Genomic DNA, 13,125 nt, shown 5'->3' with positions numbered 1-13,125 from the left:
CTATATACTTACTTATATAGTTTTTAATGTAAAAACTATATACATACATATATAATTTATATATGACAACATCACGATTTACCTTTAGAACTATATAGTTTTCAACATAAAAACTATATGTTCAACTACATAATTTCAGTAAAAAAAAACACGTTTCACATAATTCATATACGTAATTCACAAACCACATATGCAACTACATAGTTTTACGATCCAAAAGTGATTCACGTACGTTTTGATACCCAAACTATATAGTTCGTCACTCGGGGCCTCTTCCCTCATACAAGCCCACCAAGTTAAGCCAAACGAGTCACTCCTCACAATGCCCAATGATAACAAAAATCATCATCGCCGCGACAATCAAAAACGGCCGCCCAACACACAGACCACAATGATCGCACGCACACCCACTCGCACGCCTGCCCCATGCTCACGCAAAATCCTGCGCGACTCCCTCACTCGCTCGAGCCACGGTCGCTGCCTATCACATGGAGAGAAGAAGGGCTTTTTGCATCCTCGCGCGATTAATTCTGTAGAAGCGCGCGAGTCTGCGATTGATAATGGTCGTCGTTGCTTGTATTACCCTGCGCCGGCCTTCGCCTGGCCATCCTCAGGACTCGATGCCCCGCACGAAGTGCTCGAATACCTGGACGATATACTCGAGGCCGTTCATGTAGTCGCGGAAGATCAGCCAGTCGCGAAGGTTGCGAAAGGTCGCGCTGTCCGACATGTCGCGATACTCGGTCGGCATCACCTCGCGGCTGACATCCGCGCGTAGGACGACGCCGCGCTCGGCCAGGGCCATCTGCAGCTCGCACAGCACCTGAAACAGGAGCACGATAGTCTTTATTACTATCGAAGCTACGATGAACGTACGAGGTCGTTGGTGAGTTAGTTGGCACTGATGGCCAACGCGAATCTGTCCTGAATTTTTACCTCCACTCACGCCCTCACCCAACTCAATCAACGTAACGACTTAATTATCAACATTATCATTTGTTTTTCAAGTGATTGCATTGTCTTACGAAGGTGCGGGCAAATTTTGAGGTCCCGCTTTCAAAGTCGCAAGCAAAATTTTATTCCATAAGTAGGACTTTAAAATAGCGACGACTAGCTGGTCGACAATCGTGACACGACAAATTTGAATTCATAAAGAAAGAAATTCATCTTCTTGAATAAATAGATACGAATATATTGACAGTGTCTTTCCATAACTAAGTGACGCATATTTTTCAATTTATACGGCACTAAATCAGTCATATGTACTTGAGGAGAAAGAAATAAGGAAAGCCGGCACCGCTTTGGCATCAAAATAAACATTTTGCTACTATAATTTAATTATGTCGACAACGTAAACACGAACGTATCATAAAATCATCGATATTTCCCATGATTAATATTAAATATAGCTTATTTAAAAGTTCGAAAGATATTTATACAGGAATCTTCAATGTGTACAATAAAACGGGAATATATAAAAGCGAAAAGAAGATATTTATATATTCCGATCGATGAAAAATCAAATAATACAGATACAAAAACTTCGTATAATCATTTTTTGCAAATTGCTCAATTCGCTATATATTTTTACCTGTTTCATGGTATTTAATATTATTAAGAGTTTTCAATGTATGGAAAAATTTTATTGCATTGGTTCCTCGAATTTAATCTATTATCAAGCCTTTCACAATAAAGAGATCTTGGTTAAAGATCTAATCATTTATGTCTGGATTAATTAAAAGTATCTTGTATTCTTACCGCGCGAAGATTGTATTCCGTATCTTTAAACTGCTTTCGGAACTCCAGACCGTAATCTTCCTGATCCCAAGCTATCTGCTCGAGACCAACTGCATACCTCTGCATGTATTCGTAGGCATCCAGCAGTGCCGTATCAAGCTGTAAATCAAGAGCAATTGGCAATATTTTATTAAATTACACTAACAATATAGCTACAGTCGTGATAATCGGCACGAGTAATTAATAAAGTTAAAGAAATTCTAAATCTGAGAATATTTCATATCAAGTGCATAATGAAATCGCATTTTGAGCTTTTTTTGCTTTACGTTTGACTAAATTATTCGACTATTTGAGGTAAGAGAATGAGCAATGTACTTACCATGCGTACTTCCAACTTATTGAGGAACTCTTGATTCAGCTGCTCACCAAGTTGCTTCGGAATCTGCTTCAAGCCAGGCAGCCAATCATAATGGTTGTCTTTCCATGTCAAATGCAGATCCGCATAATCGGTATTGAACGTTCGCTTGATCTGCAAATGAAAGTAACTCTGTGCGTAAATACAAAGGACCAATTTTTCATTACTTTCCTTTCATTAATATATCGATCGCGGGCTATTGTTATGGCCCGAGTAATGTATTAAAATTTTATCGTTATACAGATACCGTATACACGTTATAAAATAAATATTTCAAAATTATCATTTCCGTAATAAACGACAATAAACGTTGCTTCTTTTCGCTGTAATAATACCTAAAGAAATATCTCCCAGGCAACAGCATTTAACGAACTCTTATATCCCCATAGAAACCAATAATCGTGCATGCAATAGAGAGAAAAAAATTTACTCGTCTATGAATGAATATCGTTGAAGGAGAGAGTGAGAGAGAGAGAGAGAGAGAGAGAGAGAGAGTGAGTGAGAGTGAGAAGGGGGGGGGGGGGGAAAACAATTCTAGCGATCTCGTAATCGATTGAAGTCACTGCCACCGAAAAAGGTGCCGCTCGTAAATACCCTGGATGTGATGAGCTATTAAGTCGTGATCCCAACGTTACGAAATCCCAAACTCCGATAATTTGACGTAATGCACGAGGGGACCGACATCACTGAGTGGACTGGAATATTATCGGTTAGTCACAAGTGCGCAAGTGTAACTCTATGATCCACTTTCGGCTGCGGCATTAATTGGCTGAATTCTCGGTAGTTAAGTTAAAAAGAGATTTAAGTAGTAGACGCGAGAATTACTACGATCCCAATTTTCACCTTAGCGAAGTAATCTCGTTCGTGGAGGTGTAATTTGCACACTCTACATACTTTACCGAATTATCGTTGAAAGTTAATTGCCAATGTAAATATTAATTAATCGATGGGAATGTAATGCAATACGCCCATAATATGCGGTATATCTGCTCTGTTGATTTGTCTTTTATACTAACAATTTTTATTTAAAAAATGCGGATGAAAATATTTCGTCCAAAATACCGAGCGATAAGGGTGATTATTATTAAGGCAAAGTCGATACGTAAATATAAAGATATCATTAAGCTGTTTTCCAAATCAAATAATCACTAGGAGACTTCTCGGAAAAGTACGGTAAGCCTCACTCCTGCAACTGTATGCGTTATATAAATAAACCGTTTCATATTGTCAAAACGATACGTATTTTATTCTATATCATATTAAAAATAATATTTATTGGCAAGTCGTTATTATTAAACCGTGTTTTTCAGACACATAACGTCTGAGTAGTATTAATTCGAGGGACAGTCTCGCGTCATAAACATTTTGTAATTATTTATTCAAATAAATGGAGAGGATCCGATAGGTATTGATCGATGATTCGTCAATAAGCGGATAAGCGAGCGAGTTGAACGTAATGCAGGCAAATAAAGCGAACCTCGATGAGCGACGTCAAATCGACTGTCATCATAAATTAGGCGTTTATCGAGCAGACGAGAAATGAAACCGCATTTCATTATTTAAATAAAAGATAACTAAGCTAGGCTTCCGAGTAAAATGGCTGGGGAAGAGCCAGCCGAGCCAAAAGCCATTCAACGCACCTTATCAGCCCACAGGAATGGCAATAATCGTCGCGCCTGATTACGAGAGACTTGTGCGCGTATTCGCGATCGATCAACGGCTAAACAACGTAAGCTCCCGTCAATGACGCTCACCGAACTACCTGGATCGTGTCTTCCTGTTATTTCATTATTGAGAAAACGCTATCTCGTGGCCCAAATTGCGTATCGAGTGGCGGATAAAAAATTTTACCTTTCGAATGGTAAGTGACTCGCTGGATTATGGAACAAATTATATGAAAAACTATCGGCTTTTTCACTTTGTAACCATAGAAATAGGGCGCTCGATTTATGATAAAGGTTTTAAAAACTGCCTTGGTTATTATTATTTTGCGCATGGTGTTTAAAATGGGGCATCTCCGGATTCATGTGACGAGGCCAGGTAAGCTCACAGAGTAAATTTAAAATGAAAAAAAAAAAAAAAAGAAAGAAAAAGAGAAGAAAAAAAATCCGTAAAAATAACTTTTCAGGGTAATGCCAGAACCTTCAATTTAGGCAGCGGCATTGATTTTTAGGAAAATACCCGCGTAATTTCGTCGGCCGCGAAAACGCACACTTCAATACGTGCTCTTCTTATATACGACTCGGCCATTCGTCCGAGAGATCGGAAATCACACGGGATTAACAAAGAATGCCGTTTATGTGTGCGCGTTTGGTATACCCGAAAATTTCATAACTACTAATAAGAAAAAAAAAAAAAGGGGTAAAAAAAAAAAAAAAAAAAAAAAAAGAAAGAGAAAAAATTGCCGTTGGAAAGAGATTGTTGGGAGGTTCTAAAGGTTAAAAAAAGAACCATCGCTGGAGCCAACGACGACTATGACGATAACGGCGACGGCTATGAAGACAATGACGGCAACGACGACGATCAAAATGATAACGACAACGACAACGACGAGGAAGACGAGTACGACGAGCAAGACGAGGACGACGACATCGTCCACAGGCACAAATGGGCATAAAGCATGATAAAAAGAGGTGGCGTCGGAGAAGAAGGAGGAGGAGGAGGTAAAGGATGAGGAGTAGTATGAGGCGGAGGGGGGAGGGAGGGAGGCAGAGAAGGAGGAGAACGAAAGGCTAATTGATTTTGGCGGGTCTTCTACTACGCTTGGTTACCTACGATACAGTCGACTTCCTGTCGGAGTGCGCGCGTGCGCGCGCGCCTTCGCTTTATTTCGAAGCACCGGTTTGTTTTACGATCGTGTTTCTTCTCCTGACTATGACGATCGCCAAGAGGAAAAAAGACAGAGTGGACGAACGCGAGAAAGACTGATTTTTACGAGGTACAAAAGAGAGGCTTCTGGCACACATCCGCACATACAGTAGACGCTCGTAATGTCCTGATAGCTGTTATCGACAATGTCTTTATTCGTTTCGTCTTGTAATTTACAGCATTTTTTACACCAATGACAAGCAGTCGCTTTTTATGTTTTTTTATTTATTTATTTATTTTATTTATTTTTTTTTTTTTTTTTCACTTCGATCGCGTTGTGGGAGCGCACAAAAAGACTGTTATTTTTCCCTTAGCAATTGCTGTTTAGAGCATGCAAATACTGTATTGGAACTACCGGTCACATTATGGTTTTAATTAAACTTTAATCGACAAGACTTTCTCGATCGGTTTCCTCTTCATTGAACTTTTGACCGATGGTGTATTTGTCATATTACATTACAATCCAAATAGATAACATTCTAATGGTAAATAGCGTCTTTTGAAAGTCCCAAAAAGCCTACTATCACCACTAACTCATAAGATATTCCGAATTTTCTTATAATATTGTAGCCATAATTAAGTCCATTAATCTTTAATTAAGCTAAACTTTCAAATAGATCGTTAATCGCGAAAGCAATGTTCAAAGTATTTAATAGAACAGCTCTATGGAGATCACGAGATAAATTTCTATTCAAATCACAGAAGTGGTATTTCGGCGCCTTAAGTATATTAAACGTATTTATTAAGGTACCGCGATAGCAAATACGGATAGATCTCGTCGTAAAACGACATTTAATTATCGGTCAATGGGCGATCGATCGTGTTTTAAACATACACATCGAAAACCGATTACTAATACAGAAAGATACAGATCCCTTTGAACTTTTGCGACTTCGTATCCTTTAGATCGATATAGATACAAAGTTGTGGACGTATATTTTTTTTTTTTTGTTTTTTCTTTTTCCTTTTTTTTTTTAACTTATCTCCCCGGCAGAAGTTTTACATTTGTGGCTTTCTCTCGTAATTTACTGGTTGCCTGGTACGAAATGGATGTGAATCGTTAATCAAGCTTACATAGTATAATCTGAAAACGAAGATAGTCGAATGTATATGTCACGCGATAAAATTAATTATAACTAGTACTTTAGAATACACGAGAAAGGAGCGTGTTTCGAATATCAAAATTGTGTACTAACTTTTAAACAACATCTGTAAGTCGAAATAAGTGGCGATAGGCTCGGTGCGGTGTAGAAAAGGGAAACTACTCCGATTACTACGATTTCCAGTATATCAACAATTTGCGAGATGCTCCCTCCTTATAAATTATCTCAAGACAATAAATGATTTGCGACAGCTCCGAATCAATATATCGGCGTCAGTCGTCATTTCATCGCCGCATCAAAAATCAACTCAGCTACGCAAAAGGAAGAAAAGGCGATGAAATTTGTCGCGAATTAGAGATCGGCAGCATGGCTGCATCGAAAAGGAGCGAGGATGCGCATGCGGCGGCGTGCCGGGTAAGCCCAAAGTGAGAAGACACAGTACGTCAAGAGGATGGCGTATCCGGTCTCTCTCTCCGAGCTCGTTTGGTATGCAGGCAACGCAATGTCGGTGTGTGCCGCCGTCGCAAACGCCGATGCCGTCGGCTGGCTCGTGTGCTCTTGCCCTTGCCTCGTTTGCCGATCGGCGCCCATCGAGCTTCCACGCTCGAAAATACGCGAGTCCAGACGCCAGTCCCGTCTTCGTTCACCTTACAATTGTTGCTATTTCGAATTTGCCAAATTAATTACGAGATTTTGGGCGACTGGGCACGCGATGAGTGGGGATTAAAGGCGATTGAAACTTTTAAGTAGGACCTTTGCGCGCGATCTTGTCACACACGTTCGAAAGAGCACGGCTCAGGAACGGAATATTATTATCAAGTATTTCGACAATCTATTTGGGAAAAACAAATTGGCAAACGTTCAAACGAATCGAGACAGGCTGCCAATTCGATAGATCTCTTTATCAATAAATATAGTTAGAATTATAACACTTGGAAGTCGACGCTCGCAACATCCGATACCCCAAGGTTTTTCCCAGTCAGCAACAATTCGTTATCTATGCTACTGATGCTCAAATCACGTGCCCTTATACAGGTGAAAGATAAAAAGGGAAGCAGCGCCGTACTCGAAGGCTTCTTACGAAGCCACAGAATGTACTTGCAGTGATGAAAGATAGAATTGGTGTTGGTGCGTACGCGCGTGTGTGTAAGCAAGCGCGCGTTTACAGGACGACAGACTAAAAGATAAAGCGACCGAGCGAGTGAGCGAGGGAGGGTGGGAGAGTGGGAGAGTGGGAGGTAGAGAGATAGAGAGATAGAGAGAGAGAGAGAGAGAGAGAGAGAGAGAGAAAGTGAGAGAGGGAGGATGGTGGGGGTAGTAGTAGAGGGAAAGAAGAGAAAGGGAGGGTGAAAGGAAGAGATGCACAGGTGGTTTATTTCACTCGAAGGCGACCAACTGTCTGAGCTGGTGCGAACTCGCGCTGACTTGACTCTTTCTTCAAACCAAGCAGGAGGTCTTTCTCCTTTTTCATTTAAATAAAGAATATCATTGTCTTGACTGTTATTAAATAAATATAGAATTTAAAGTTGCTAATTGCGAATTAATTGTATTTAGTATACATTGTTATCAAATATTTTTCACCTAATCTAAACATCCTAATATTACGTTTGGCCACTGTAATATTAGAGTCTACTTTTACATAAACATGCTATTGATATATTTGCAATGAATTTTCAGTCAATTTTGGTATAATTATCGATTGTGTTATTAAAAATATTGATTAATTCAATTAAATAAAGCAATTATTGAGTTGCATTTATTCGTTTGCGTTTCGAGTATAAATAATAGGCAATTCTTATAATATGACAATGTTAATTGACATCGTATTATCGATGCGATTCTCTGTAAACAATAATATATAATCGGCCGAGATCACATGAGCTGGAATGCGATGCTCGTCAAGGCACATACTAATTATTCCTTAATATTCAGAAATTGATCACGTCTGATCGCAATTGGTCATAGTGAAGAAAACAACGGCACTTTCGAATATAAAGGCATTTTAAGATTGTCATTCATGGATGAAAAGGGCCATATCTCTCGGTGCACACCGTCGAAACGCCGGAAGAGCACGAAACTAATTGCGTGCTAACAGTGTAAGCCTTCCGAATACAGAAGAAGCAAAAAAGAACTTAAAAGAATGAAATGAGAGGCACAGCGAAGCAGCAGTATCATATCGCTGATGAAGTTGGGCGGCGAACGCATAAATTAGGGAGCACGCGTGTCCGAAACAATTCGAACGACCCGCTCTAGGCCTTGAGCAACGATCGGCTTGAAAAATCGCTGATTTATCGGGCTCGGCAATGCAGATAACGAGCGCGCGATCGAGCGGACGCCTTTAAGCGGGTCGCACGGGTGTCCGTCTTTCTATGAGGGAACAACGCTTGGCTTCGCTACTTTTTGCTCCTTCCCCCATCCCACTACTCTCCACGCCACACATGGCCCAGAGCAATCCGTAGAAAAAGAATTAACATAATTTTCCATAGTCGCTCCGAAGAATTGTTTTTTCGATGAGACCCCTCCTTGTAACCTACATGCTGTGCAATTTAACAATTTGCATGTGTTTTTTGATCGTGTCCTGAAATCGAATCGATTCCATTGAGGAGACGTTTTCAAGTGTCGAGGAGAAAACGGGTTTTCGCGCTTCTAATAAATATTAATTAACTCGGAGGAAAGAGATAAGAATCTTGAGAAAATTACTCAAAAAAAAAAAAAAAACACGACACTGATCACCCGCAACTCGTACCGCTTAAAAAAAAAAAAAAAAAAATATATATATATATATGATATATAAATTGAAGCGCATCGCTCATTTGCTCATTGGTTAAAATTCTGAACGCGACACTACTCAACTAGAGCTCTTCCTATTTATTTCACAATTTCGAACTCTATAATGCTCAATGAAAACATTGTGGCAATAATGGCCAAATGATAAATCGTCTATAATAATAAATGCAGCGCATTAATCAATATAAAATAACTAAAAGGTAAGATCACCTTCCGAATGGAATAATTCAGGCTTGATGAATTGAGAAGCGCGATAATCTCTGTATCATCGAGAAGGATAGAAGATCATAGAAAAGGAGAAAAAAGTGAATTGGCGAAACGCACACCAGCAAATACTTACATAATCATCGCGAAAGCCTTGCGCATAATTGAGGGCTGTTTTTGCTTGCATAACGATGTTCCCCAGGAGAGTTTCGTCGTTGAGCTGAACGACCTCCAGGTCGCCATCAAATTCCTCCGCGGCGAAACCGCATGGGTTCATCCACTTGGGGGACGAGCTCAGTCGTCTGTCCTCCAGGGTCATCGCCGGGGCACTTTGCACCGAGACCGCGAGTAGCGCCACTAAAAGGCTACCTAGCCCTGAAACAATGCAAACAAGCCAATTTCTTACACACTTTTGTTCGTATTTGGCTGCAGAAGCCTTCATCAATCTACATGAACGTATTTGTCGGATGGGAGATCATTTACATGTGTGTGAAAATTCAGCGCGACACTTCGGTTTGCTGTTTCAAATAATCTAATTATAGTCGGATATTGGCGCCGAGCACTAAGTCATCGTTTGTAATGATCTAGGCAGTTGGGGAATATTGTTCTAAGCGATGTCTTTGCAGTCATCAATCGACGAACATTTTCTCACAGTTCGTCAAAGAATAGTAAATGAAAAAAATATGATAAATTAATTACAGTAAAAGAAAGCAATTTAATCTTATTATACGTACAAATTATATTATATCTGGTGCACGAAGAAGGTGTTTGTGTTTTAATAAGAAATAAGAAAAGGGACGTTTACTTAACTTGATTTTTACAATGATTGCGTGTGTACGAACGAAAACTCTTGAATCAAGATAATTACAGAAAAATGGTGAAATTATTAATTTGAAAAGAATTTCTTTTATGTAAGGATGGCTTTTTTTCAATCTATTCGTTATCTCATACTTTTGTAAAATTATACACACGTTAATAAAATTAATGTTTTATCAATACTTTCAATAAATATTAATAAATACTTTATATTGCAGATTATAATAGCGTAGAAAGTACAGAGTTGCTTATCAAATAAGCCCAACCACCTAATCTGGCTTATGAAATAATAATATGTAGTAATCGTACGTAATTGACGTTAATTTAAGAAAGTATAACTATTTTTCGTTATACGAGATTCAAAACTCCATTACGTGTTACCATTTATGAAAACTATTTGAAGTATGTCGCGAACTAATTAAGCTTTTTCAGAAAACCAGGAAAAGCGTTTCGCCAAAGTTGCATAAGCAAAAATGAAACGATGATGATCATGATGATGATAATAATACTAATAATAATAAATACTAATAAATAATAATTAATAAAAAATAATAATAATAATAATGATTAATAATAATAATGATAATAATAATGACAATGATGATGATGATGATGACGATGATGATAATAATAATAATAATAATAATAATAATAATAAACAATAATAGAGTTTAAGAATCAGAGGGAAGAAAAAAAAAGTTGAAATTTGAGAATTATTAGTGAAAGTTAATCATATTCATACGATATGCCACAGGAATATAATATTTCATTTGTTGATGAAGAGAATTTTTTCTCGGAATGATTAAAGTTCAACATTTACCCTTAACAAATGAGATAACATAATGCAATACTATCTCCGTAATTCGTAATAATTAAATCGCTGATCTTTTCTTGCGTATTCCGAACATCCATACTATCGCATCTACTTCCAAGCGCTTCGTGAGAGAAATGAGGAAGCGACAATGACAAGTGGCAGATCCATAAATAAAGCGCGACTCAATGGGAGCGAACAAAGTCGAAGTAAATTAGAGATGATAGGAGTATGTTAAAAATGCGGAGTCATGAATCTTAAAAAAGAAAAAAAGAGGGGAAAAAGCACTGCCTCGCCGCACGACAAGAAGCGCGCCCACGGAAAAATGCGTTAATGGTGCACTGTCCTCGCATAGCTCGTGACAATTATGCGCAATTATCCCGGAATTAACCCCCATATCGGTGAACACTTAACCGAGGCTTGCGGTAGGTCGTCATCGGCGGCATCGTTCACCTGTAAAACCCACCACACGTTCGCTAATTTATCGCGTCGGCGCATACACTCGTGACACGCGCGCGCGTCGCTTTTGCTTTTCCATGCGTCTCGTGACTCTCGGCACTATCATCGGTCTTTTCCCTTCGGCATTCGCAGAGTCGCTTTTGCCAGCACTGCCAGCATTGCCAATAACTCGCGAGAGACACATATCGATATTAACGCTTTATCGATAGTATGGGAAATTTATAATATTGTATGCCGAATAACAGTAGACCGTTGATTTACAAAATTAATTTGCGAAATTACATCGCGACTTTATCGAAAGCGCATGGATACAACACGACGTTTTAAATCGGCCAATCGAGATTACCATTTGATGGCATTGTCTTTCGCACGGCAAATTAATCATACGGTTGTTTCACCTATATATCTCGACGAGTGACGTAACGTCTCACACTCCAAATCGCGCATTGATTCATTCATCAGCCTCGTTGCTCCTTCTTTGTAGCCTTTCGATCGCGCGCACTCGTCCATCATCCTTTGTATTTATGACCGTATAGTCGAGTACCCGTACGTGCTGCTTAACGGGTATACGTAAATGCGAGTGCATGCCTGTGTGCGCGATAGGGGAACATCAAGAATATTCCTCGTGGAGAAAATATGCGGGAGACGCGAGTTATTCTTGCTAATTATTTTTAATGTGGCCCTCCGACGACGACGTGCTAATTATCGTCACTGGTTTTTCTCCCGACCTCGACGAGCGTCGCCTCGCGTTGTGGGGCGCAATGCGCTGTGGCAAAACCAGCGGTTGAACGCTGTTGAACGCGCGCCGACAAATTTTCAAACTCCCGCGGGCTCGCAATGCGCGAGCTTTTTCCAACAGCGCACTCGAGCATCCCGCTGTTTTCTAATCCGGCCCTGCTCACTTTAATCGTTAATTCAATTTATATAATCACCCTACCGAGAGCTTTCTTCTTTCTCCCACTTCTCTCCCCTCGAGGTATCACTTAGCTAAAGGTTAAAAAGCCGATCTATTCTACAATCGAGCATCGTTCAGTCTAATAGGCAGCAAAGAATAAGAAATACAAGAGTCGCAAGTGCGACCGCCTTGGGCGCTCTTCGGTACTTTTGAAAATTCGATATAAGGACGGTGAACTAGATTACTTTCGAAATCGCGAGAGGAGGCAAATTCGCGATGCACACTTTGGAAAATACGCCGAGTGCGGGTAGAAGCGACAAAAGGAAAGTGAGCTCTCCGAAGAAAGGGAAATCGATGGAAACGAGGGAGCGCGAGATGATCGGTGGCGCTGCGCGTCGTACGAGCTTTGTGTATCGATAAGTCCGCGAAAACCGTTACCAACACACTCGGTCGATGACTAATACGTTCATCGGCTCGCGACCAACACGCAAGCCACTGACGTCACGCTTGAGTACAATGCGAAAAGAAGCGACCGCTAGCGGGAAAATCATGCCTGCGTGAAAAGGCTGCTGGACTATGCGAGCGCCTGTGTATAAGCGTGCGCGCATGTGCGAGGATTACACGCGGGGAATCATAAGATGAAGAGAAAAGACAGGGTAGGGAAGCATAGCCGGACATGAATTATTCGAGCGCGCGCCAACTTCTACTCGTTTTCCGCAATTTTCCGCCAGGGACTCGGACTTTTGCACGCCTATCTAAACTCAAGGTATACAATGTATGTTATTTTATCATACAAAGATTTAATTCATTGACTGATTCTAATTCGCAGCTGCTTGTTATCGATTGTTCATACATGCACGTTTACTTAACAGTTGGCAAAACGATTTTTTTTTTAACCATCATTTTGACAATTAAATCTTGCAATCAATTTCTTAATTTATCCAGTTGTAGATTAATATTCTAACCTACGACTTGATAATAATAATAATAATAATAATAATAATAATAATAATAATAATAATAATAATAA

At 39.7% G+C, this 13,125-nt stretch overlaps 1 protein-coding gene across 1 annotated transcript in view; it reads right to left on the bottom strand.

The window, feature by feature from the left end:
• Window positions 1-257: 257 nt before the first annotated feature.
• LOC105363719 (uncharacterized) overlaps window positions 258-13,125 on the bottom strand; it is a 16,563-nt gene continuing 3,695 nt past the window's right edge. Inside the window, exons 2-5 of the mRNA XM_011501470.1 lie at window positions 9,251-9,489; window positions 2,117-2,266; window positions 1,759-1,896; window positions 258-823 (exon numbers count right to left, since the gene is read on the bottom strand). Of these exons, the coding sequence (XP_011499772.1) occupies window positions 611-823; window positions 1,759-1,896; window positions 2,117-2,266; window positions 9,251-9,489 (740 nt within the window). The 3' untranslated portion in view covers window positions 258-610. The remainder of the gene's footprint in view (window positions 824-1,758; window positions 1,897-2,116; window positions 2,267-9,250; window positions 9,490-13,125) is intronic.

The sequence above is a fragment of the Ceratosolen solmsi genome, unplaced genomic scaffold (genome assembly GCF_000503995.2).
Source record: "Ceratosolen solmsi marchali unplaced genomic scaffold, CerSol_1.0 scaffold3, whole genome shotgun sequence".
Lineage (NCBI taxonomy): Eukaryota > Metazoa > Arthropoda > Insecta > Hymenoptera > Agaonidae > Ceratosolen > Ceratosolen solmsi.
This window is presented reverse-complemented; position numbering and strand designations above follow the sequence as displayed.